Below are 24,072 nucleotides of genomic sequence, written 5' to 3'. Positions count from 1 at the left end.
AGTAATGGCCAAGTTCTTGGTTCAGGCTTGTAGCAGTGATGAAATAAACTGCAGGTTTAAAATCAAGTCTTTGGAGTACATCCACAGCTGGGATGGGTCATCAGTCCTTTGTGTAGAGCTTCCATTCATAGCGAAGTCCTTTGTGTAGAGCTTCTTACCTCCAGAGGTAAGAAGCAGGATTGAAGACAAGATGGAGACAAGGCATCAGCCTTTTATAGTCTTTTCCAGGTGTAAGAACACCTCTTTTTACAAGATTTGGTGCCACTACAGGACTTTGGTTGCAACCAACCAAATAACGTCACACAGCCTCCACCCAAGGGTGTAGTTAGTGCTTTGAAATTTGTCTGCACACTGACTGATTCTTTTCCCTCCCGTCCTGCCCTCAGTGAACCCACAATTCACCATGTCAGATATACTGGGGCAGCATAAGCCAATTGCCAGTTGAGATCAGGAAGAAATCATAGTAATGCTTTGCATTTCCATACAGCAGAGCCTTTCAGCCACGGATGGATCATAGGGGCATGAATGAGTTAAGCCTCACAACAGGGCTGTGAGAGAAGTTAGTATTACTATCCCCATTTTACAGGTGAAGAAACTGAGGTACAGAGAGGTTAAGTGACTTAACAATGATCGCTGAGGAATTCTGTGGCATAGAGCCCTTCTCTTCATGTATCCAGTGTCTTGCTAAGTGCTATCACTTTTTACTCTTCAATTCCACTAAAATCCCGCTTTTCCTCACTGCCCCCTTGGCTAAATCCCTTGGCATCACCTTGGTCATCTCTTAAAGTGTGTGAGAGTGATGGTCTGATGGAAGCAGGGCACTGGACTAGGAATCAAGGGAACTGGATTCAATTCCCCGCTCAGCCACAGACTCCTGTGACTTTGGCAAGTCACTTAATCTACCCTCCATTCTGTCTCTATAAACTGGGGCTATTTGTACTAGCTGGGCTCACAGGGATAAAATCCATCAGTGATTGAGGCACTAAGATATTCCAGTGATGGTGGTCATAGAAGTACCCAGATGGCCTCGATTTTCTGTAGTCCTCTCCTCCCTCCCCACCATTTTGTCAAAGCTCTGCTGCTAACATCACCTTCCTCTCTCGCTGCTTCATCCGTGTCACTCACTTTCTCCACTTGTCTCACTGGCTTCCAATCCCTTACCATGTCCAGGTCAAACTACTCCTCCTCACCTCCAACTCTACCAATAATCTCAGCTCCAGCTGTCACTAGTTTCACATTTCCTCCTACTTCCTTCCTCACCCTCTTCACTTCCCCCACTCCATCTTCTTTTCCCAGTCTTGATTTCCCCACTCCAGTCATGCTGCCCCCTGTGCTTGAAAAGCCTTCCCTTCCTAGGCCACCAGTCTTCTTTTCCCTCTCCTTTAAATTCCTCCTAAAAACTCACTTCCTCTCTGACCTGCTTGTCCTTCTCATGAGCTCTCTCTCCCACCCCTTCCTTACTGTACTGTTGTCCCAGGTCTGATATTGCCTTTGTGTTTCATCTAGTTTGCATGTTGGGTAAAGAGACCTGTCCAACTCATCACAGGTGTCCTGACTCCCTGGCCCCTACACTAACCACTAGACAATACTCTGCCCATGAAATTCCACCACAGCACATTATCGAATCATAGAAATGTAGGGCTGGAAGGGACCTCAAGAGGTCATCTAGTGCAGGGGTTCTCAACCTTTTTCTTTCTGAGGCGCCTCCCAACATGCTATCAAAATTCCATGGCCCAGCTGTGCCACAACTGTTTTTCTGCATATAAAAGCCAGGGCTGGCATCAAGGGATAGCAAGTGGGGCAATTGCCCGGAGCCCCACACCACAGTGGAGACCACAAAGCTAAGTTGCTCAGGCTTTGGCTTCAGCCCCTGGTGGTGGGGCTCAGGGCCCCTGGCTGCAGTCCTGAACAGCGGGGCTTTGGCTTTCTGCCCTGGGCCCTAGGAAGTCTACCACCAGCCATGCTTGGCAGACCCCCTGAAACCTGTCTGTGGCCCCCCCAGGTGGCCCCGGACCCCTGGTTGAGAACCAATGGTCTAGTGCAACCCCTTGCACCAAGGCAGAACCAAGTAAACCTAGACCATCCCTGACAGGTCTTTGTCTAACCTGTTCTTAGACAAACTCCAAAGATGGGGATTCCACAACCTCCCCTGGAAGTCTATTCCAGTGCTTAACTACCCTTATAGTTAGAAAGTTTTCCTAATAGCTAACCTAACACAATTAGGTGCGCTATGAGCTTTTACAGCTTCCTCTGAAGTATCAGGCACTGACTACTGTTGGCAACCAGGTGAGGTGGCCCAGGTGTCTCTCCCTTCTGTTCCTATTTTCTTACATCAATTCATAAGGAATAACGGTTTTATGGGGAAGTACTGAGAGACGGGAGAGGTGGCTTTTTTGCTGGCTCTGCCACACGGTAGGTGCATGATCTCAGACAAGTCAGGGCACCTCAGCATGGCTGTTTCTTCATAACTAAATTGGAGATAATAAAAGATACCTCAGGGGTGTTATGAGGCTAAAATAATTCCTCTCTGCAAAACATGCTGAGCCCCGAGGAGGGAAGTGCCAAGTGTTATTGTTAGTGTTACAAATCCAGCACTATATGATCTCTAACACAGCAGGGGCAGGGACGCAGAGCAATCCAGCAGAATGTTCAGAAAATGCTGGATGAGCCTAGCAAATTTGCCAGTTGCCATAAGAACTGTTGCTCTCAGAAAATGTAAAGTTGTGCGCTGTGCCTGCGTACTTTCAAGGCCCCATGCTGCTGGTCCATGCAGGCTGTTCCATTGCTGTCTACATCAGTCACTCCTCTGGTCCTCTTCCAGTCTGGCTGCCAACAAGCAACTGTTTCTGCAGCCTGCCACAGTGAGCAGCAGTGGAGGCTGCTGACGTCTGAAAATAAGCAGGCAAAGGGACACACAAAGCACTGCTCAGAGGATAGGGTTACCATACGTCCTCTTTTTCCCGGACATGTCCGGCTTTTCGGCAGTCAAACCCCCGTCCGGGGGGAATTGCCAAAAAGCCGAACATGTCCGGAAAAATGGCGGCTCTGTTTGAGAGCCGGGCTGCCTGAACGCTACCGGCTTCGGGCAGCCCCGTGCCTCCAGACCGTGCGCCCCCAGCCGGGCACTTCCCCTCCCGGGCTCCGGCGGCGCAGGGTCTGGAGGCACGGGGCTGCCCGAAGCCGGTAGCGTTCAGGCAGCCCGGCTCTTAAATAGAGCCGCGAGGGCTGGAGCCGCCGGGGCTGTGTGTAACTGACACAGTGTCAGTTACACAGAGCCCCAGCCGCTGGAGGCTCTGTTTAAGAGCCTGCTGCCCGAGAGCTACCGGCTTCGGGCAGCCCCGTGCCTGGAGACCCTGCGTCGCCGGAGCCCGGGACGGGAAGTGCCCGGCTGGGGGCGCAGGGTCTGGAGGCATGGGGGCTGCCCGAAGCCGGTAGCGCTTGGGCAGCCCGGCTCTTAAACAGAGCGGGGGCGGCTGGAGCCTCCAGCCGCCGGGGCTCTGTGTAACTGACCCAGTGTCAGTTACACAGAGCCAAAGAGGAGAAAAGCCTCCAGCCTCCGGGGCTCTGTGTAACTGACACAGTGTCAGTTACACAGAGCCGCAGCCGCTGGAGGCTCTGTTTAAGAGCCGGGCTGCCCGAGAGCTACCGGCTTCGGGCAGCCCCCGTGACTCCGGACCCTGCGCCCCCAGCCGGGCACTTCCCCTCCCGGGCTCCGGCGGCGCAGGGTCCGGAGGCACGGGGGCTACCCGAAGCCGGTAGCGCTGGGGCAGCCCTGCTCTTAAACAGAGCCTAAGAGGAGCAGAGCCTCCCGCTGCGGGGGCTCTGCTCCTCTTCGGCTCTGTGTAACTTATACAGTGTAAGTTACGCAGAGCCGCCGGAGCCCCGGAGGGGAAGTGCCCGGCTGGGGGCACAGGGGCTGCCCAAAGCCCGAGTGCTACCGGCTTCACGGTTTGCTGGGCAGCCTCCAGACCCTGCGCCCCCGGCTGGGCGCTTCCCCTCCCGGGCTCCAGCTGCGCTGGGGAAGCCCCGGCCGGGGGCGCAGGGTCTGGGGGCTGCCCGGGAAACCGTGATGCTGGTAGCACTGGGGCAGCCCTTTCCCCCTGGCTGGGAGTGGGAGGGAGGAGGGGGCGGAGTTAGGGTGGGGGAAGGGGCGGAGTTGGGGCGGGGCTAGGGGTGGGGAAAAGGGCGGGGCCATGGCCCGTGGAGGGTCCTCTTTTTTTATTTATGAGATATGGTAACCCTACAATTGAAAGCAGAGAGGAAGGGTCAGGCAGCATCTGACTCAGAACTGGGTAGGCAATGCCTCCCCCGCCGAGGCTGAGGCACCTCCACTGCTGAGCAGACCGTGGGTGGAACTCCAATTATATATCCGCACGTGCAATGTTGAAAGCAAAGTTGTGTGGGCTGCTTCCATTACACACAGGCAAATTGAATGGAATGACAATATTGTCATTTCACTTACTGCTGTCATATCGGATCGACCCCCAGTTGATTTAATCTGTATTGTAATCAGGGATACAGAGAGGGTGAGATTCACCCCAGGTGGACAGACCTTTAGCACTCAATGTAGCTCAGTAGGTCCTAACAATTGTCTGATGAGAAATTTGGACTGTGCATACCTGATAGTGAATGTTTCTTTAACTGCTTATGACTGGCTCTTGACCTTGATTAAGGCTACAAGCAAAAACATATTAGTACTTTTATATCCTGGTAATTAACCAGTGGGCAGTGATGGCCATTTTATTTACTAATTATTAGTAGTATTTGTTTGTATCGCATTAGTGCCTAGAGGCTCCAACCAAGATTGGGGCTGCATTGTGCCAGGTGTGGTACAAACCCGGTCCCTATTCCAAAGAGCTAAATCTAAATAGAGAAGGCAAACAAGGCAAGGGGAGTAAGGAAAGATTATTTTCATCCCCAAGAGACTGACTTGCCCCAGATCACACTGGAACAGAACCCAGATCTCCTGAGTTCTACCCCTGTTTTTGTGCTCAAAATTCAGTGAGCTCATTTTTAGTTCTACCAACATTTCTCCAAATCATTTAAGCCCACGGTGTAATTTTCCTCCCAGAATGTTATAATAGGGTGGCCAATGACGCATCCCCAGAATACAGGATATCGCCTTGTTTGTCTCCACCCCTTCCTGTGTGACCCTGCCCCAGCCTGCGTGACCTCACACACTACAGGGGTGGAGCAGCACACTCTGCACAATGGTGTCCTCTGTGCGTGATACTGGTTTTATATCAGTACCGGACAGGGGAAAAACCATACAAAAACTGGATGGTCCGGCTGAAAACCAAGCAAATGGCCTGCCTGTGTCATAAGCGCCAGATTATAGAGGCCTTCCTCATCTGGTGGCCCCACCATGGCTATGTAATTACAGACAGACCAGTCTGAATTTGAATTTCCCCCCAATACAAGGGGTGTTTGTATCTGCTGATCTAGGTCAGTCCATCACAGAGAGAGGAATGTAAGCCCTGTAGGGCAGGGACCACTTGTTGTTACCTGTGTGTATAGCGCCTTCCCTAGCAGGGCCCTGATCATGGTTGGTGCATGTCTAGGATCTACAACAATATAAATAAATACTAATAGCCTTGGAGATTGGATCGGACCTTTCCCAAAGTTCTTGGAAGGCTCGACTCTGATTTCTGGCTTGCGGGCGTCCATTGCTAGCTAGAATGCTGTACGGGGTGCTGATTGGCACGTTTCTATGACAGCGTTGGAGAATTTTTTTTAAGTCAAGATGTTGAATATAAGCCGGCACTTTTTGCCAGCTGGGAGTTCAAGCTCACAGCCGTCAAGCTGCTTGCCCGCAGCACACTGACCGTGTCCCCCTGCCACCTGCTTCCAACTTATGTTCCTGAATCACTGCCCTAGACCTATGTAAAGGAGCTTGAAGCCAACTTCCCCCTGTGGGGCTCAGCTGTCTATCCAGCTCCCATTGGGCCTCAGCTGTTTTACCCACTGACTCAGCAGTCCTGACTGATGTGATGTGTCTCTGCAGAGCCATCCCTAGTGGTTTGATGGAGCCCAATACTGTCAGAGATGGACCCAGCCACAGTGATCCATGATTTCAGGTTGTCCAGGTTTGATTATTGCAAACCCCTATACCTGAGACTGAAGATGCAAATTCAGGGGAGGGGGGCGGGGGAAACCAGCTAATCCAGGACGCAGCAGCCCTCTGCTGAGTGACCCTGGGAGGTGGGAGTGTATCACTGCAGTGCTCCAGTCATGTCACTCCCTCCTCGTTAAACAGAGTGTCCATTCAAAGTCATGGTGCAAATCTTCAGAGCTCAGGGGGTTGGGTCTGAGGTAGCTAAGCAACCACCACTCTCTCCACAATCAGGACCCTCTGTGACAGCATCCATCCTAAGGGCAATGGAGCTCTCTACAACCTGTGCTAGACCTGCGAAAGCTGGAGTCTGAGCTTTCCCAACAGCCATCCTATGGCTGCAGAACTGCCTTCCTCAAGAAATCCGACTGACCTCAAATCTCGCTGCCGGCGGGTCCAGCTGCAAGACCCAGCGGGTTTGCCCTAGCTTTTCTGCAACAATAACACAATAGCTAACAAATGAACTAATGGCTAATGCCAAAGCCTCCTGTCTGCTGTTGGGCTGGTGGGGAGAGAGAGAACAAATTGCCCATGAACTACCAGTTCCTGTTTCTGTTTTCCGGCTTGGTCTCAGATAACACATTTGATCAGTGTGGTATAAATATCTAGACCGATAAGTCAAATCAGCACATGGGTGATGGGGCAGAGGGTGATGGGGATGTGAGAAGGAAGAAGTGATAGAGAAAGATACAGTCCAAATAGTAATTGAACAGCCACCATGGAACAACCTTTGTTCACTATCAAACAGGGGAATCAAAGTTGGGGTGGCATTGAGAACTGGAGCTGGAGCAGAGCATTGGGACTACAACGTGAGCCTGGGGATTTGTGCAGTAATTGTGAGCTGAGCTTTACATTTCTTGGGGAGAAGAGGTGGCCAGGGCCCCAAAAGTCTTGTGGTGATGAGACCTTGCAGAACCTGCTGCTAACAGCTGTTTGTTCTTTCAGGAGCCTTCCTGATTCCCTATTTTCTGACGCTGGTGTTTGCTGGGATTCCTCTCTTCCTGCTGGAGACAGCTCTCGGCCAGTATACCTCTGTTGGTGGATTGGGGGTCTGGAAATTAGCGCCCATGTTCAAAGGTACTGTACTGTAAGTCCATGATGCTGATGCCATATATCTAGCTTTACAGCTGAAACCATTTACTGGAATGGGAAGCAACACCTCAGGGACTGGGACATAAGCCCTTGGGGAATGGGTGGTGAGTCCCTGGAGACTGTTATATCTGATCTATGGTGTTTGCAGGATCCCATTTGCCATGGTGTCTAGGCATCAGTAACACTCCAGCTCTCTGTTTGAATAACCTTTGATAGTGACAAAACACTCAGGTAGACAACACTGCCTTGATGGAGGCAAACGACTGAACGGAGCCACCTGGCACATCAGGATTGTACTTAAAATGAGATGCAGTAAGTTGGTGGGGAGGACAGTGCTGCTCTGTACCAGCAGAACCCTGTTTACTGTACACTAGAAGGTTGGCTCTCCCCCAGTTGGGTGTAAACCTGTTGTTGTTGTGTTCAGTAACAACATACGAGAGGCTAGTGATGAATTAAAATAAGTGTTTTTATTAAGAGAGACTAATTCAACTACAGGAGCAGGCAGAGACACAGCTGGTTCCCCCTCTTTGGTTTTCATAGAGCTCCACACATACAACTCTGCTAGCAGGGTACTGAAAGACACCATCATTCAATCTTTGAAACATGGGAGAGAGGCATAACATCCGAACAAGCCTTCATTGGCTGATCAGTGAACTTGAGGCACCGTGCATTGTCACATACTGATCTCTGTGAGATGATTCACATTTCCTAGGTGTACAAACCTTCGCCTCTCCTCTGTGCAGTCACTTCTCGACTTGCCGTCCCCACTTCAGCACAGGAGGCTCGTATCCATCTGCTCAATACAACTCCATAGACTTTGGATGGCTTGTGTTGAGCATGCTCTGTTTCTTCTCTCCTAGGAGTGGGCCTGGCCGCTGTGGTTCTCTCGTTCTGGCTGAATGTCTATTACATTGTCATCATTGCCTGGGCACTGTACTATCTCTTCAACTCTTTCACTGCGGTGAGTTTCAGCCATTTCTATAAACCCTTAATTGGCTCTGTGTAATTTTGGCAGTTCCTGTTTCTCTCATGAAATGTGGAGTTTAACATATTCTTTGCTGTTTGTGCCATGAAATATACAACATACAGTTTACAGATTGTGCAAAGGGGCTCGCTTAATGTTGCTGCTGGATCTGTTGCTGAGACAGCCTATGACATCAACTGTTCTGCATTACTGTGTGCTGTGTTCTTTTAGGGGATATGTTCCCATTAGAAATCTTAGAAATCTGTCCCTCTGCCCCACAGCCTTTCACATTCTCCTTTCTGTCTATCATAGTCAGAGAGCACCAGTCACGGTAATAGCAACGTGGTTGTAAAATGGCTTCTTCATGAGATTGTCTCATTACCATGGGCTTGGTTGTGAACTTAATTAGACCCCATTTACGCTGCTCCCACTCCATTGATTCCAATGGAAAAGCACTTAAGCATGTGCTTACATCTATCCCCTAAACAGGACAGCATTTAAGCAAATAACTTCTAGCATAGGCTTAAGTTCCACTGACTGCAACGGGATGCGTTCCTGAATCGGGGCCTTGTGCCAGTGTATACAGGATCAGAATGAAGCCTCGAGTCTGAAGTACATTTCTTCACAACTGAACCATTCTTATCAATCTAAAGGCGGAGAAGAGCTCCCTTAGCAATCCATAGACATAAAGATATCTAATTCCATGGGTCCTGTAGGATTCCATTTCATTTAGACCCGCCTGCTAAAATGCTGTGCATGTACCATCGTTCAGTCCAGCTTCAGTTTTTATTTGATGATGTTTTCCAGCATCTGTGAAGCCATTTGTCAAAATGTTCTTGTGTGTAGTCTCCAATGCCTTCCGAACACCTGCAGTATTTGTTGTTCTCTCTTAACCCCACACTAGCAATTTGTACAAGTGTCAGTTGTTGTGGTCCAGGTAGATCCCCTACATATTCCTGAATAAGACTTTACAACATAGGAGGGCAAACTACGGCCCGCAGGCCAGATCTGGCCCATCAAGGCTTTCGATCTGGCCCGTGGGATTGCCAGCCCAGTGGCGCAGCGGGGCTAAGGCAGGCTCCCTGCCTGCCCTGGCCCCACCCCGCTCCTGGAAGTGGCTGGAACCACGTCCCTGCAGCCCCTGGGGAAGAGGAGGAGCAGAGGGCTCCGAGCGCTGCCCTCGCCTGCAGGCTCCGCCTCTCGCAGCTCCCATTGACTGGGAACGGGGAACCGCGGCCAATGGGAGCTTTGGGGGTGGTACCCTCAGGCAAGGGCAGCGTGTGCCTGCCCCACCCCCAGGAGCCACTGCTGGACATGCTGGCCACTTCCGGGAGTGGCGCAGGGCCAGGGCAGGCAGGGAGCCTGTCTTAGTCCTATCGCACGCTGCTGTCACCCCGGTGGCGTTGGGCTGGAGCTTGCACTCCAAGCCCTTCCTGCATGCCAACCCCCTGCCATGAGGCCCCTAGCTCCCTGCCACACCCCACCTGTACCCCAACCCCTTGCCCTTAGCCCCATTCTGCACACCGCACTCCCTCCCACATCCTGCACTCTCTCCTGCACTACTTTCATGGCCCTGCATACAATTTCCCCACTCAGATGTGACCCTCAGGCCAAAATGTTTGCCCACTCCTGCTTTACAACCACAAAAGAAGAGTCTGCACCCAGAGGATGCGTCCCAGCTTTCATCCTGATCCCACTACACCTTGGAACAGGACTTTGGGAGTTCAGTCAGTGCTGCCTATGCACCCAATAAAGCTGATCATTATGTACCTCAATGTAGAAGATTGGTGATTTGATTCAAGGAGCTCAGTTATCAGAGCTACACCATCAGTTTCTTTAAATTAAGTGGAGATGGGTCTGAATCAAAATCTCAGACTGGAGCATCCCTAAAATTTGGGTCAAGGGGGTGTTAAATCAGATCCCGGTCTGAATTTTGCAGCTTGGGCCCACCTCTAGAGTAAGATAAAGTGGGACAAAAATAAACAAATACCATGCAATCCCCCACCCCTGCCACACCAGAAACTCCTTAATCATAGTCCTACCCGGAGCTATTCCTCCCTGGGATCGCGCCACTGAAGTGAATAGACCAGGGATGAATACGGTCAGTTGCCTCAGGCTCCCAGGGCTCTGGCTGTGGGGCTATAAAATTGCACTGTAGATGTTTGGACTCAGGCTGGAACTTGGGCCCTGAGACCCTCCTGCCTTCTGGGGTCTCAGAGCCCAGGTTCCAGCCCAAGCCCAAATAGCTACACTGCTATTTTTAGCCACACATGAACCTGACTCAACTGAGCGTCAGGGACCTGACTCAATTGACCCAGGCTCTGAGACTCAGTGCTGTGGGTTTTTCATTGCAGTGTAGACATGCCCTAACACACCAAGTCAGTAAAGTACATGCTAAATCAGCCATTATTTGTAATAGGACCTAAGTGGGTGTTTAAGTGCTTTGCTGAATAGGGAGGGACGTGAGCACACACAGAAGTGCTTTGCTGAATTGGGGCCTTAATCCTGACTTTTCAAGTGCAATACAGATTGGTTTTTTAGTCCTATAAATCTAGGTACAAAAAATATTTCAAACTCAAACCATATGTTTATTTTTTGTTCAATAAATCAAACCATTAGTTGCAGGTGAGGCTAACAAATTACATTACTATAAATATGCTATCCCTCAACCTATGAACTTTTGAGATCTAATAATGAAAAGCAACATGAGAGTGCCTGGTTTAATTAATAGCTATTAATTAGTGACAAGCAATTTTAAATACTTAATATTTAAGCAATTAATGTCATTTTATTAAGGTTTTAGTATTGCCCTAATCATAGCCTGACATTATTTCAAGGAGTACTTTGGCTAATACTCTGGAAAGTGACTAGCAAGTCTGGCTGCTGAGCTCCTGGCCTCTGACATTCAGACCCCTTTCAAGTGTCTCAAGATGGGTTCCCAAACATCTGGGCACTAAACATCACTAACTAATCACCATTTCCATTGACTAATTCTACCAAGAAGATAAAGTGTGTGTGTGTGTGTGTGTGCACATATTTCATTTTAATATATATGTATTTATCCAATCTCCAAAAAAGATACTTCTTTTTAAATTGCAGTGAACTTGCTGTTCCTTATCTGGGAGTCATGTAGAGCAAAATGTGAATAAATCACTTTTCAATAGAGCAAACCTCCTTCTGAAAGTAAGATAATTTTACAAGAAGTTTTGTGCCAGTATTCAGATGCATCACAAACATTCCAGACCATATACCTGCCCATATGCTGCACTAGGAACTATGTGCAAAATTACTTTGAGATCCTGTAGGCCTGTCTCAACCATTTGGATCAAAGAATCAGTCCCTGTGACTGAATGCTGGATGCTTTATATGGGCTCAGAATTCTGCTTTTCCTTATATAGGGCCTGATCTAAAGCCTATGAAGTCCTTGGAAAGACTATTGTTGACTACAATGGCCTTGGGATCAGGCCCATTGTACATTTAGTGGCATAGGCTGATATATTTTGGGTAGATAATTTCAATAGAAAACTAGATAAATCATTCCAGAAAAGCCTTCAGATGAAGTTAATAAAATTGGACAAAGTATGGATGTCTCTCTGAAGCCATTGATGTAATATTGTTTGAATAGTATTAAGTTTATAAATAAGCTTTAATCTTTCACGTAAACTTTGATCTTTTGTGGTGATCGGGCATAAATATTTTACCTGGTCCTTAACTTATATTGGCACAGGCTCATATGCCCAACAGCCCTCCTTCCATCATATCTTTGAGATGCCTACAGAGCCCTCTCCATCACATCTTCACATTCTCTGCAGTCCATCCAGCACATCCTTGCCTTCCCAAGCACGACCTCACATTCTTCACAGTTTCCCAGGTATGCCCTGGCATTCCCTCTACACTCCCCACTGGTGCACCCTCATGTTCCCAATGCACAGACATCCGTGCATCCTTGCATTCCCCACAGTCCCACTCAGGTGCTTCTGACTATTCACCCCCAGGACAGCCTTGTCTTCCCTACAGTACATCACAGAGCCTATTCACATTCCCCACAGTTCCTCAGGTATATCCTAGTGTTCTTCCCAGGTTCCCCAGCATGCCCTCATGTTACACATGAGCTCTGGCACGGTCCTCCTTTCCCTACAGTTGTCTGCCCAGTACATCCTCATATTCCCAATGTCCTTGCAATCCCCAACCTCCACAGCATGACCTTGGGATCTCCATTCCTCATGTTCCCCACAGTTCCCCTATCACATCCTTGAGCTCTCCCACCCACTATGTCTACATGTTCCCCACAATCCCCCCAGCATGTCCTGATGCTCCCTGCAGTCCTCATGTTCTATAGGTCCCTTCTACCACTCAATGCATTTTCACATTCCTACAGTGACCCACATTCCCCACACCAATATGGCTTCACAGTCCCACCCCCTACTTCGTACATCTTTGCACTTCTGCAATACCCCTTTGCCATGCCCTCCTGACTTCAGCTACCTATCCCTGTGTTTCCATGATCCCCCCACACACCTCAGATATCTTCATGTTCCAACAGTCCTGCCCACCCTGCCTCACATTCTAGTTTTTCCACCCACCCAGCCTTCTGTTTACACAGCCCCCCAGAACATTCTTACATTCCTGCCTGGCCCCCTACCCTCCTCATGTTTCCACACACCCTGAACACTTCCTACCCTCAAGGAAGTCCTCACATTCCCTCACCACAACCCACAGAATATCCTGTTGTTAGAATGTGATTTTTTAATTCAAATGGAGACAGGAGCAGCTTAACAAACAAGTATGTTCTAAATCATAACAGGGCAATGAAGCAGGGATAAGTGATTGACAGAAGAGAGCATTTCGAGAACAGAACTGAGCCATGCTTCCCTAATTGTATCCTCCCCTTCCTCTTCCCATTAGGATCTGCCATGGCAAAGCTGTGGCAATGCCTGGAACACAGAGAGATGCTTTTCCAACTACTCCCTCAATGATACCACCAACCTGACCAGCGCTGTGACCGAGTTCTGGGAGTACGTCTCCAGCCTAAGTCAGGATTCACCACTGCAGGGACCATCTCATCAATTCATGGGGGCTTCTTGTTCATCCATTTGAGAGTAGCTTTGAAAGACTCTGTTGGAGGCATGAAATTGTTCCTCAGACCGTGCTGAATGGGTGCTCTCTGTCTCCTGAGGGGGCATTCCTGCTAAATGTCCAGTTCGTGTGCAGTTAAACCTTCAGACAGAGCAAGGAGGGTCAAAACACCTCCCATCATCCATCCTTCTTCCTTCAGGCCCTCACACTAGATATCATATTATTTCTGACCTTCATGCCTTTTGCCAATGTTTGGGCTCACACCCACCTTTTGTGCCCTCTGCCTGCATCTGGGCTCACCCCCATCCTTCATTCCTTCTGCCTGTGTCTGGAATCTCAAATCATTCAGTTGCTGTAGATTATACTTTTTTTCTAATTCTGTGTCTTTTGTCTGCAGGAGGAACATGCACCAGATCTCTGGTGGTCTGGGGGAGCCAGGTAACATCCGCTGGCCCCTAGCAGGAACTCTTGCTTTAGCATGGGTTCTGGTCTATTTCTGCATCTGGAAAGGAGTAGAGTGGACTGGAAAGGTACTTTGTAATAATCAAATGATACAGTATTGCCTTTCATTACTGTACTCATCTCTCATGGTGAAATGTCCTCCAGATTCAATTTTGAGTGCCTGTAATTAGGGTTTACTGTGTTTCAAGGAAGAATTGGAGTGTGTGCCATTAAATTCTTTACCTTTCACAGTGGTAAAAATTGTTACGGTATTCTAAGCATAGAGAATACTTCTTAACCGTAGCATATCCAGACTAAGTATTGAACTTTCAGACTTTTAGAAAGATTTAAGCCAAGCTTTTAAAAAAATGACTTTCAAAGCCCAACTTGAAACACCATAAAGGGGTCTTTGCCCCTCCCTGAGCACCCGCTCTCTGAGGTCATTTTAGGGGATCAGAAATTGAGCATCCAGAATCACTGGTCTCTTTTCACCTCATACTTTGAGTTTTGAGGATGACCCTCGAAATAGAAACATATTGCTATTTCCTAGTGTATAACATTACAGACCAGTACCATAAAAAAGAAACACCTGAGAAATTGCTTAGTTTGGTAAAATGGTGCTACTGGGATATATTATGTAGGATGTAACTTGGAGTAATGGGATGACATTAAGAAAAGAGTAATCTAGACTGAATGTCAGAAAAAAAATCTTCACAGTAAACTTTCTTAGGTTGTGAATTAGTCTCCCAAGAAAAGTGGGGGAAGCACCTTCAGGCAAACTCATATTACTTGAATCATTTAAATAAAGAAAGACTAGGCAAATCACTAGAAAATAAGGGCTAGATTACTTAAGTTGGTTACATCTCTGACTTCTTTGGCCCAAATTCATCACTTGTGCAATTCCACTGCTTTCGGTGTAGTTACACCAGGCTCTAATTTCTGTGATCAGTAAAGCCTCTTGTTGTTAGTAGAAGAAACCCCCAATATTCAGAAATATTACTTGAAGAGAAACATAACACAGAATCTGCAAGAAAAGTGTCAACCAGTTTCTTACAAAAGAGCCATTAGCCCTCAATTTTAACTTCATGGAGGCCATGTCCTTCCCTAATTATCAGTCTTGGCAGAAAGTACTAACACACTTAGGGCATGTCTGCACTTACCGTGGATCGACACTGTGGTGATTGATCCACGGGGGGGTTGAGTTAGTGGGTCTAGCGAAGAGCCGCTAAATCGACCATAGATCGCTCTCCCATAGACTCCGGTACTCCACCAGAACAAGAAGCATAAGGAAAGTCTACTGGAGAGTTTCTTCTGTCAACCCAGCGCGGTGTAGACACCGCAATAAGTCGGTCTAAGCTATGTCGACTCCAGCTATGTTATTCACATTGTTGGAGTTGCACAACTTAGGTTAACTTATTCCTGTAGTGTAGACCTGCCCTTAGAGCCCAGTTCGCTTCTCACTTACACCAGTGCAAATCAGGAGTAAACCCACTGAAGCTAGGAGAATCAAATCACTGCTGTAGCTCTGACTGTGAGTGCCTCACTACACAACTAACATCTCCCTTTGTCTCTCTCAGGTTGTGTATTTCTCAGCCACCTACCCTTACTTCATGTTAATTATTCTTTTCTTTCGTGGAGTCACTCTACCAGGAGCCAAGGAGGGAATTCTCTTTTACATCACACCAGACTTCAGTAAACTCTCTAAGTCTGAGGTGGGTCCTGCAATGTTTAAAGCTTCTACACTGCTGTATTCAAGTTCCTTGGCACTTTGAACATTTCAAGTTTCTCTCATAACCAAAAAAACCTCCCAAGAATCCCAGTAGCCACAGTCTTCACAGTCAGAGACAAAACTGGGCCAGATTCACAACTGGTGTAGATCAGTGGCACTCCATGGAAATCCTGTAGTATTATCAATGGAGCGATGCTGATTTACACCAACTGCAGACGTGCCCCTCTGATATGCAGATGCTCCATTACACTGATTATTCTAGGGGTAACTATTTGGGTTGGATAGTGCAGTCCTATGTAGAGGAGGCAATGGAACCCTATATTGCCCATTCCTGCAATGCTAGATGTAGGTACAAGTTCAGCATTAGACATAGCTGTTATTTTAGGTGGAAGTGTTTAAATGGCAAGTGATAGCCATATACTGTTTGCTTTGCTCAATGGGAAGCCCAGTGCAGTAGAGATGCTTGAGAAGGCAAGTTTCTCTCTGTTATAGAGTAACAATTCCTTAGCGGTCTGTGAGGTCGCTGGTCATGCACAAGTGATGTGCAGAATTTAGATCAGAGTTTAGTGCTGAGAGCGAGACGGGAGGTGGGGGAACATGCTAATTAGGGCCCATCTCCAGCACTGATTTTTATTCCTGTTAGTTGCTGTACAAGCCACCTGGGAGTCTCACTGCAGCAGGCTTTTCTGCCCCAGCTAAACAGTGTAGGAGTCAATACTGCACAGCCTGAAGGGAATCGTAGGCCTGTTGATAAGGACATTGACATTCGTTTCTGGAGTATGTCAGTGTAGTCCAGAGGTGGGCAAACTACGGCCCGTGGGCCACATCCGGCCCGTGGGACCGTCCTGCCCGGCCCTTGAGCTCCCGGCCGGGGAGGCTAGCCCCCGGCCCCTCCCCCGCAGCCTCAGCTTGCCGTGCTGCCAGCGCTCTGGGCTGTGAGCTCCTGCCGGACAGCGGGGCTGTGAGACTGCATGGCTGGCTCTGGCCGGGGAGGGGCGGGGGGGAGGGCGGTGTTGCAGCTGCAGGTGTAATGTATTAAACTGCTCTCAGTAAGAATGTGCTGCTGGTAGCAGTTACTGATACATAACATTGTAAGAAACTGCTATTGTATAAAACTGCTACCTGATGTAGCAAATGCCTTCAGGTAGCAGTTTCTTGCACTGTAGTGTGTGTGAAATTGCTACATGTAGAAATGTGCTATCTGTAGCAGTTATTGATATGGATAGATTGTAAGAAACTGCTGTTGTAAAAAACTTTAATTTAATACACTACACCAGTCCTGGTGCTCTGAGCGACATGGTAAGGGGGCTGGGAGTGGGGGGGTTGGATAAGGGACTGGGAGTCTCGGGGGGCAGTCAGGGGACAGGGAGCAGGGGGCGGTTGGATAGGGCGGAGGTTCTGGGGGAGGGGTCAGGGGATGGGGAACAGAGGGGTTGGATAGGCATGGGAATCTCGGGGGGCCTGTCAGGGAGTGGGGATGTGGATAGGGGCTGGGGCAATCAGGGGATAGGGAGCAGGGGGGCTGGATAGGGGGTGGGGTCCCGGGGGGGTGGTTGGGGTGGGTCCTGGAAGGGGGCAAACAGGGGAGAAGGAGCGGGGGGAGGGTTGGTTGGGTCGGAGGTTCTGAGGGACAGTCAGGGGGCAGGAAGTGGGAGGGGGCAGATAGGGGGTGGGAGCCAGCCTGTTTGGGGAGGCACAGCCTTCCCTACCCGGCCCTCCATACAGTTTTGGAACCCCAATTCATCCTTCAGGCCAAAAGGTTTGCCCACCCCGGTGTAGTCTCTTACCTAAAACTTCATCAAAATCAACATTTTCACTGTCCCACCTGCCACACTTCCCCTGCTACATGCTTTAGACATGATAAGTTATTGTTCAAAGAAAATCTAGAGAGCTAGATGGACAGATTGGATTATGCAGAATGTTCCGACAGTGCTACGGAATATTGAGTCATGGCTTGTTCTTCCTTTGCAGGTCTGGATGGATGCAGCCACACAGATCTTTTTCTCCTATGGACTGGGGTTGGGATCTCTGATTGCCCTGGGAAGCTATAACTCCTTCCATAACAATGTATACAAGTCAGTATTCTTCAAATACCTCTACAATCAGAAAGACACACAGAGGCAAACCGTGAACCCCTGTGTGACATTGGAAAGCGTTTAGTCACAGGGGTATTCCCATTGCAGTCACCGAGACTACTCCTGTGAGTAACTACTCACCAGTGTGAGGGGTTCACAATCTGGCCCATAGTACCTGATGCTGTACGGTCTGTAATTCACCAGCATGCAACCCAGGCCTCACCACTGATCCTCATATCTGAAAATCTTCTGGCCACAGGACATCACCAAGTTACCCACCACACCTCTGACCTTCACCTCTCATGGTCACCTGTCCACAGCATGGTAACATGCCTCCTCATGTAACCCTAGGGTGACCAGACAGCAAGTGTGAAAAATCGGGACAGGTGGTGTGTGTGTGTGTGTGTGCGGGGGGGGGGGGGGGTAATAGAAACCTATATAAGAAAAAGACCCAAAAATCGGGACTGTCCCTATAAAATCGGGACATCTGGTCACCCTATGTAACCCGCACACCTTCTGGGTGTGGTGTTCTGTCCCATCTAGTGGCACCGAGGCCACTTAGAGAGAGAGATAAAATGAGTCTGCTGTACAGTCTTAGTTAAGAGCCAGTTGGCTTTTAGCTCATGCGGTAGAGGCTCCAGAGGTTCCGCCCGCCGACGACTGGGGTCTGTCAGTGTTACACTCAGGCCTTATTTTCACCCTCACCTCATCCCCTAACTCCGATCCTGTTCTGATTCGCTGACTGGACCAAAAATGCAGAAGGTTTTCTCACATCTCTGTTTGCTTTTCTAGAGACTCAATCATTGTCTGCTGTATAAATTCCACCACCAGCATATTTGCAGGATTTGTCATTTTCTCCATTGTTGGCTTCATGGGTCACATCACCAAGAAGTCAATTGCTGAGCTGGCATCTTCAGGTAAGCTGACATTGCATGTGTAGTGTTCTGACTAGCAGTGTGATCCAGTGGGTGGGGCACTGGCATGGGGGTCAGGAAAGCTGCGTTTTATTTCCAATTCTGCTACTGACCTATTATGTCACCTTGGACAAGTCACTTCACCTCTCTAGCCTCTGTTTCTCCCCCTACCCTAACAACACTGCGAACTCATACCCTTTGTAATGCCATTGAAGCTCAATGGAGTTACGGGGAGTAAATGAGAGGAGAATAAGGCCAGTTTTGGAGGAGAATTTTTATATATCGTGTACAACTAATTCTATTAAACTTACGAGACCAGAGCCACCACTGCCTTCAATGCAGCAATGCCAGTTTTCACGTCTGAAGATCAGGCCCATGAAGTGAGTGAAAATGACCCCAAAAAAGAAGACAGGTTCCAAATGTTCAGAATGTGACCCTAGTGAATAGCATTTTGTCGATCAGCATGGTGTTCTCACTGAGCCTTCCTGACTGGGGCACAAGTGTGTAATTCAATTTCCTGAGATCGTACAGAGTTGTAGGACTGGATGGCTCAGGAGATTGGGAATGAGCCATTTGGCAAGTTCTTTGCCAAGCTGAACAGATGTGAGGAATGGCCTGGGTCCCAGAGGAATTTGGAAGCCTATTCCTGATAGACTCAGGTGCTCTTTCCTCTCAGGTTCCCAACACAGGAAATTCTGAGGTTTGTTGTACTACACCTGGATTGTCTATTGCTCAGGATTGCTGCACTTAAGGAGGCTCTTTATGGGCGTAGCCCTTTGTTAGAGCTTTCCCACGGAGTAGCTAAGCTCTGATCCGATCAGTATTCTCACAAGAGCGGGCTGAAACTCAATGTTTCCTTTTAGTGGGAAATTCTGACATTTTTGTTCTGAATTCCATTTTCAACCTTATCAAAGAGGGTCTTTTTTTTTCAATTTACCCCCCCTCACCCCCAACTAAATTTTATTGCAATCGACATGTTTCCCCAGAAAGTTTAAATTTTGACTAAATGGCAGTTTGGGACCGAAAAAATCCTGTTGGAAATTGTTTGACAAACCCTAATTCTCAGTAACAAAGTATATGCATTTCCAGGGAAACGTTTGATCTCCCAGTCTGTTCCTGCATCATTGATTATGGTAACAAAATGGCATTGTTGTTTAAATGGGGGAAAAGATGAATGGATTCTCATGTCCCTCACCCCTCCTTTGTGCAGCACAGGCCAAGGGGGCAGATTTTCGTGGAGCCCATACTAAATATTGGCAAGTTTTTGCTGTTGCCATCTCCTGGTTTAATACTCGTACTGAGCTCTGACATGCCTCATTGTTAAAGCGCGTTAGAAATATAAACTATTCAATACGTTTTCATTCTGGTAGGTCCAGGACTGGCTTTCCTCGCCTACCCACAGGTCGTCACGCAGCTGCCCATGTCCCCTCTCTGGTCGATTCTCTTCTTCTCCATGTTAATGATGTTAGGCCTTGACAGCCAGGTGAGACAACACACCAGGGAAAGTGGGGTAAGAAGCAAAGTTGTGGTTAGATGAGAACCGCCACGGATGACAGTTGTCTGTCCTCCTCTGTCAGTCCTGTACAGTGTTCCATCTAATTTTTTCCATCCATGTGCAGAATGAATTTTGTTATGTGCACCATATTGAGGTCATGTGCGGATTTGTGCTACCAATAGAAACCAAAAACCTAGATATAATATATATTTTAAAAAGTTACCATAAGGATAATTACTCCAGCCAGGATAGTTTAGGCATTTTAGAACTCACTATTCAAAGAATTAAATGTAAGTGTAAGAGAGAAATAAAAATTATGAAATGCATAGACCAGTCAAAACACTAAAATAACACTTTGAAAGAAGTATCAAGAAGTAACAACAACAATACAAGTATGTGTTGGGAGGTGAGTGTGAAAGACAGTGCGTGTGTGTGAGAGAGAGAGAGAGACAGATGCACACAGTGTGTGTGTGTGTGTGACAGAGAAGTGTGTTGCCCCTTTAAGTATGCTGCCCTTTTAAATAGATCAGCAAGTTTAGACACAGCAGCAGCTGCCAGCAAGCTCCCTCCGTCCTGAGCCTTATTGTGTGTCTCCGCCCCCCGACCCCGGCTTTGTGGAAATGGTGTACAGGGGCAGGGGGACACCCTGACATCAGCACCCCACCCCCTTGCTCTGCACGGCAAGCAGGAGGCTCCTGGGAGCAGTTCCAGGGCAGGGCCAGCACACAGCAGTGGGGGGAGGGACACCTGAACTCCCCGCACTTGATAGCCTGCTGAGCGGCTTCCCAGCCACACAGCTTACAGGGAACGTAGGTCCTGTATAGAGTGATTTCTCTCACTCAGCAATGAGATCCTCCATTCTGGGCAGATATTCAATGGAGTGATCTCCTGTACTCCTGATGAGCCCTGTCCACATAACCAGTTGTATATGAGGTGACCCCCCTGTCCTGCCTTAATAAGTCCCTTTCCTATCGCAAATCTTTTGTGGCTGATCTCCTATAGACTTCAATCTGTCCCATCCATATAATCAGTTATTTGTGGGGTAATCTCCAATTTGCTGATGGGCAGTGGGTAGTGGGCAGGAACCATCTTTTTATTCTGTCTGTGCACAGTGCCTAGCATGATGGGGCCTGATCACTGCCTGGGGCCTCCAGTCAGTGCCACAGTATAAAGCAATAGTGGTAATAGTAATGATCAATAGTCTGTGTACCTGCAAAACAAGGCAGTCTTAAAAAGTGGCCACCATTTTCCCATCAGTCTCTTTTGAAAGCTCTTTTTCATTCAAGTGAAAAATTCAGAAGGTGAATTTGGCAATAGGAATTGTGAGTATTCACCTGGGAGACCTGATTCCAAGAGATACCACTCAGAGTCAGAGAACACAAGCACCAGGATTTCTTTGTACTGCAGTAGCTCTTGGCCCTATTGTACAGGGTATAGGACAGACACAGGCAAGTTAGCTTACTTTATCAAAGGAAATATCAGCTATTCCTGAGTGACACATCCAAATCACCAGACACTGGCTGATTCCTTGAAAGGCTCACAGAAGCAGTGGGTTTGGAAGGGGAAGATGATAGTGCCCTTCCCAGTTAATTCCAGGAGGGCATTCTGTGCGTATGGGGCAGTGCAGGAGAAAGCCCACACCTTATAGGAAAACTTGTGCCGTGGCCTGGTCTAGTCCCACTCTCTGGAGGGACACCAGCCTGTTGTGATGGGATCTGATTGCTGAATCCTACATGCTTCCTAGTCCCTGGGTCCAGGTAGTGACAGAATAGCCATAGAGCAGATGCTTCCTGCAGAGATGGAAGGGGTTTTTCTGTTGCTGTAGGTAATCCACCTCCCCGAGCAGCAGTAGCTAGGTTGATAAAAGAATTCTTCTGTCAACCTTGTTGCGTCTACATCGGAGGTTAGGTCGACTTAGCTATGGTGCTCAGAGGTGTGGATTTTTTACACTCCTGAGCACTGTAGCTATGTTGATCAAAATTTTAAGTGTAGAGCAAGACTTAGATAAGTTCCTTGTAGAGCCCACCTGGTGGTGGGAGCTCTGGTTTCTAGTTAACCCCTTCAGGGCAATGTGTAGGTAAAACAAGGAAACACAGGCTTAGTAAAGGGATTTCTTAAACATAAACACACACCCCTTACTCTTAAAAAGCACAAGAGAGTTTTGTTTGTGAGTTCTGGGTTTGGTTCAAGGCCTTCGGGGAGGTAGAGTCCTTCCTTCCTCCACTCACTCCAGCTTGCCTTCTGTATCTGGTGATGAAATGGCTTCCTTGGCTTAGAAAGCAACTACCTTGTCAAAAAGATTGGATTAGATGAGGGAGGGGTAGGATTCCAGCTCCTCCTCTCCACAGACAGATTTCTGTGAAGAGAGTCCATTCAAAGCCAAAGGCCCTGCTGACAGAAACCCTATTGTTTGAGCAGGGGAAATTTGCTCAGTGTTGATGGCCCTTGATTGCTCTGTCACATCTTCCTTCCTCCCTCCCTCCCCTCACTCCTACATAACCTCTCCACTTCAAAATGCTGCAAAATGGATGATCTGATCTATAATAACAAACTGGTTGCAATTACAGATAGCGTTCATAAAACCACATGAAATTCATAAATGGACGCAGACATATTCCCCAACTGTCACACCTAATGTCCAATCAAATCTAATCAACCCAGCTGGAGTTTCACATGCTGAATGCTCCCACCGAACAGCTCAGACCAGGACTTACTGCAGATATTATTTGGCAAACAATCTCAAATAAATAGTAAATGTTCCCAAAGTAGCTAAGTTCACTGACAGAACTATTCTCTATGGATCATTCACTCGGCTCTCGTAAATAGTTCGATACATGACAATAAATCTCCTAAACACTGTGTGGAATTATTGATGCCTTTTCTTCTCAAATATCACCTGAAAGTCTTAGAGTCCCATATGACTGTCAGTCTCACAGGCCTGGAGCTCTTAGGGGGCTGTCAGTGCCTGGGGGAGGGGGTGCATGAGGCATCAAAAGCAAAACAAGCATTTAGAAAAACAGATAAATAGATGTTGAGGGTTTCTATCTGCGTACTGGAGATTTCCTCATTCAGTGTATGATTTACACATACAGCGTAGAACCCACGATGCCGGCTTCTGCATGCAAAAAATATGCCTACATTTGCTCATGCAGTAACAACTGTGCATGCAAATAGGTAGGTTAGGTGCCTGGCTAGTCATTAGTACACACAGGCTCCTGATTTGCATGTGTTGCGATAACTGAGCACACAAATGCAAATGTGCAATTGCACAAGTACTTCAGGCCGCCATTTTTGACAATTAGGCCCCACATGTTCTCAGAAAGCCTTGGTTGTGCAGAGGAACATATTCTACAGGACGGTCAGCAGCCCAGTCCATGACTGCTTAGTCCAGGCCCGGTGCAGCAAGGTGGTAAGGCTCTTGTGTCAAACCACACCCTTAACAGGTGCTAGAACCCTTCAGAAGGCAGCTGAAGTTCTGCTGGCTCATTGTAGCAGGTGCAGCTCGTTATTGCACTGGCGCTAGAAGGGAGGTGGGAGTGGTTCCCTGGAGAGAGGGCAGAGTTGGTCCTGGAGGGACACCCAAGCTTGGGAGGGAAGCTAAGGTTGAGGTTTATGTTCTGGTCATGTTTATCAGCTACCAATAAAACCAAATCCCATGGGGGGGGGGGGTGCTTTGGTCAGTAAGATGTTGCTGAGCTCAGTGTTGAACACCTAACTGATTTAGGAGCCTAAATCTCATTTCCTAAGGGGTTTAGGCACTTATAACCCTAAATCCTATCGACTCTCAAGGGGATTTAGACTCCTAAATGAGCTAGGCATTGCAATGCTAAGCAGCGCAACACCTAAATACCTTTAAAAATTGTGCCTCAGGACCCATTTCAGTGAAGCACTTAGGCACATGTTTAACTTTCAACATGCGCTTAAGTCCATCCCGGTTCAACAAAACCCTTAAGCATGTGCTTAAAGTGAAGAATGTGTTTAAGCACTTTGCTGAATCAGGGCCTAACTCCGGGTCTGTGTGCTCTGGGGAGGACAGAGTCGGGACTCAGCCTGGTCACACCTGGGCTTAAGGAGAACACCTGGGCTTCTGGTGACACTAGGCAGCACAGGTTGCTGGAGAGTCAAGGGGAATAACAGGGTCTGTCTGTGTCCAGTAGCATCAGTAAAGAATCCT

The 24,072-nt window shown here is 48.1% G+C and overlaps 1 protein-coding gene across 1 annotated transcript in view; it reads left to right on the top strand.

Annotated features, from left to right (window-relative positions):
* Positions 1 to 24,072, top strand: part of LOC101942105 (sodium- and chloride-dependent GABA transporter 1-like) — a 34,786-nt gene that overhangs the window by 619 nt on the left and 10,095 nt on the right. The window contains exons 2-9 of the mRNA XM_065582153.1: positions 7,058 to 7,189; positions 8,065 to 8,165; positions 13,074 to 13,183; positions 13,642 to 13,774; positions 15,263 to 15,397; positions 17,386 to 17,489; positions 18,282 to 18,406; positions 19,774 to 19,886. Of these exons, the coding sequence (XP_065438225.1) occupies positions 7,058 to 7,189; positions 8,065 to 8,165; positions 13,074 to 13,183; positions 13,642 to 13,774; positions 15,263 to 15,397; positions 17,386 to 17,489; positions 18,282 to 18,406; positions 19,774 to 19,886 (953 nt within the window). The remainder of the gene's footprint in view (positions 1 to 7,057; positions 7,190 to 8,064; positions 8,166 to 13,073; positions 13,184 to 13,641; positions 13,775 to 15,262; positions 15,398 to 17,385; positions 17,490 to 18,281; positions 18,407 to 19,773; positions 19,887 to 24,072) is intronic.

This window comes from Chrysemys picta, chromosome 1 (assembly GCF_011386835.1).
Source record: "Chrysemys picta bellii isolate R12L10 chromosome 1, ASM1138683v2, whole genome shotgun sequence".
Taxonomy (NCBI): Eukaryota; Metazoa; Chordata; order Testudines; family Emydidae; genus Chrysemys; species Chrysemys picta.
The sequence above is the reverse complement of the archived record's forward strand: the minus strand, read 5'-3'. Positions and strand labels throughout refer to the sequence as shown.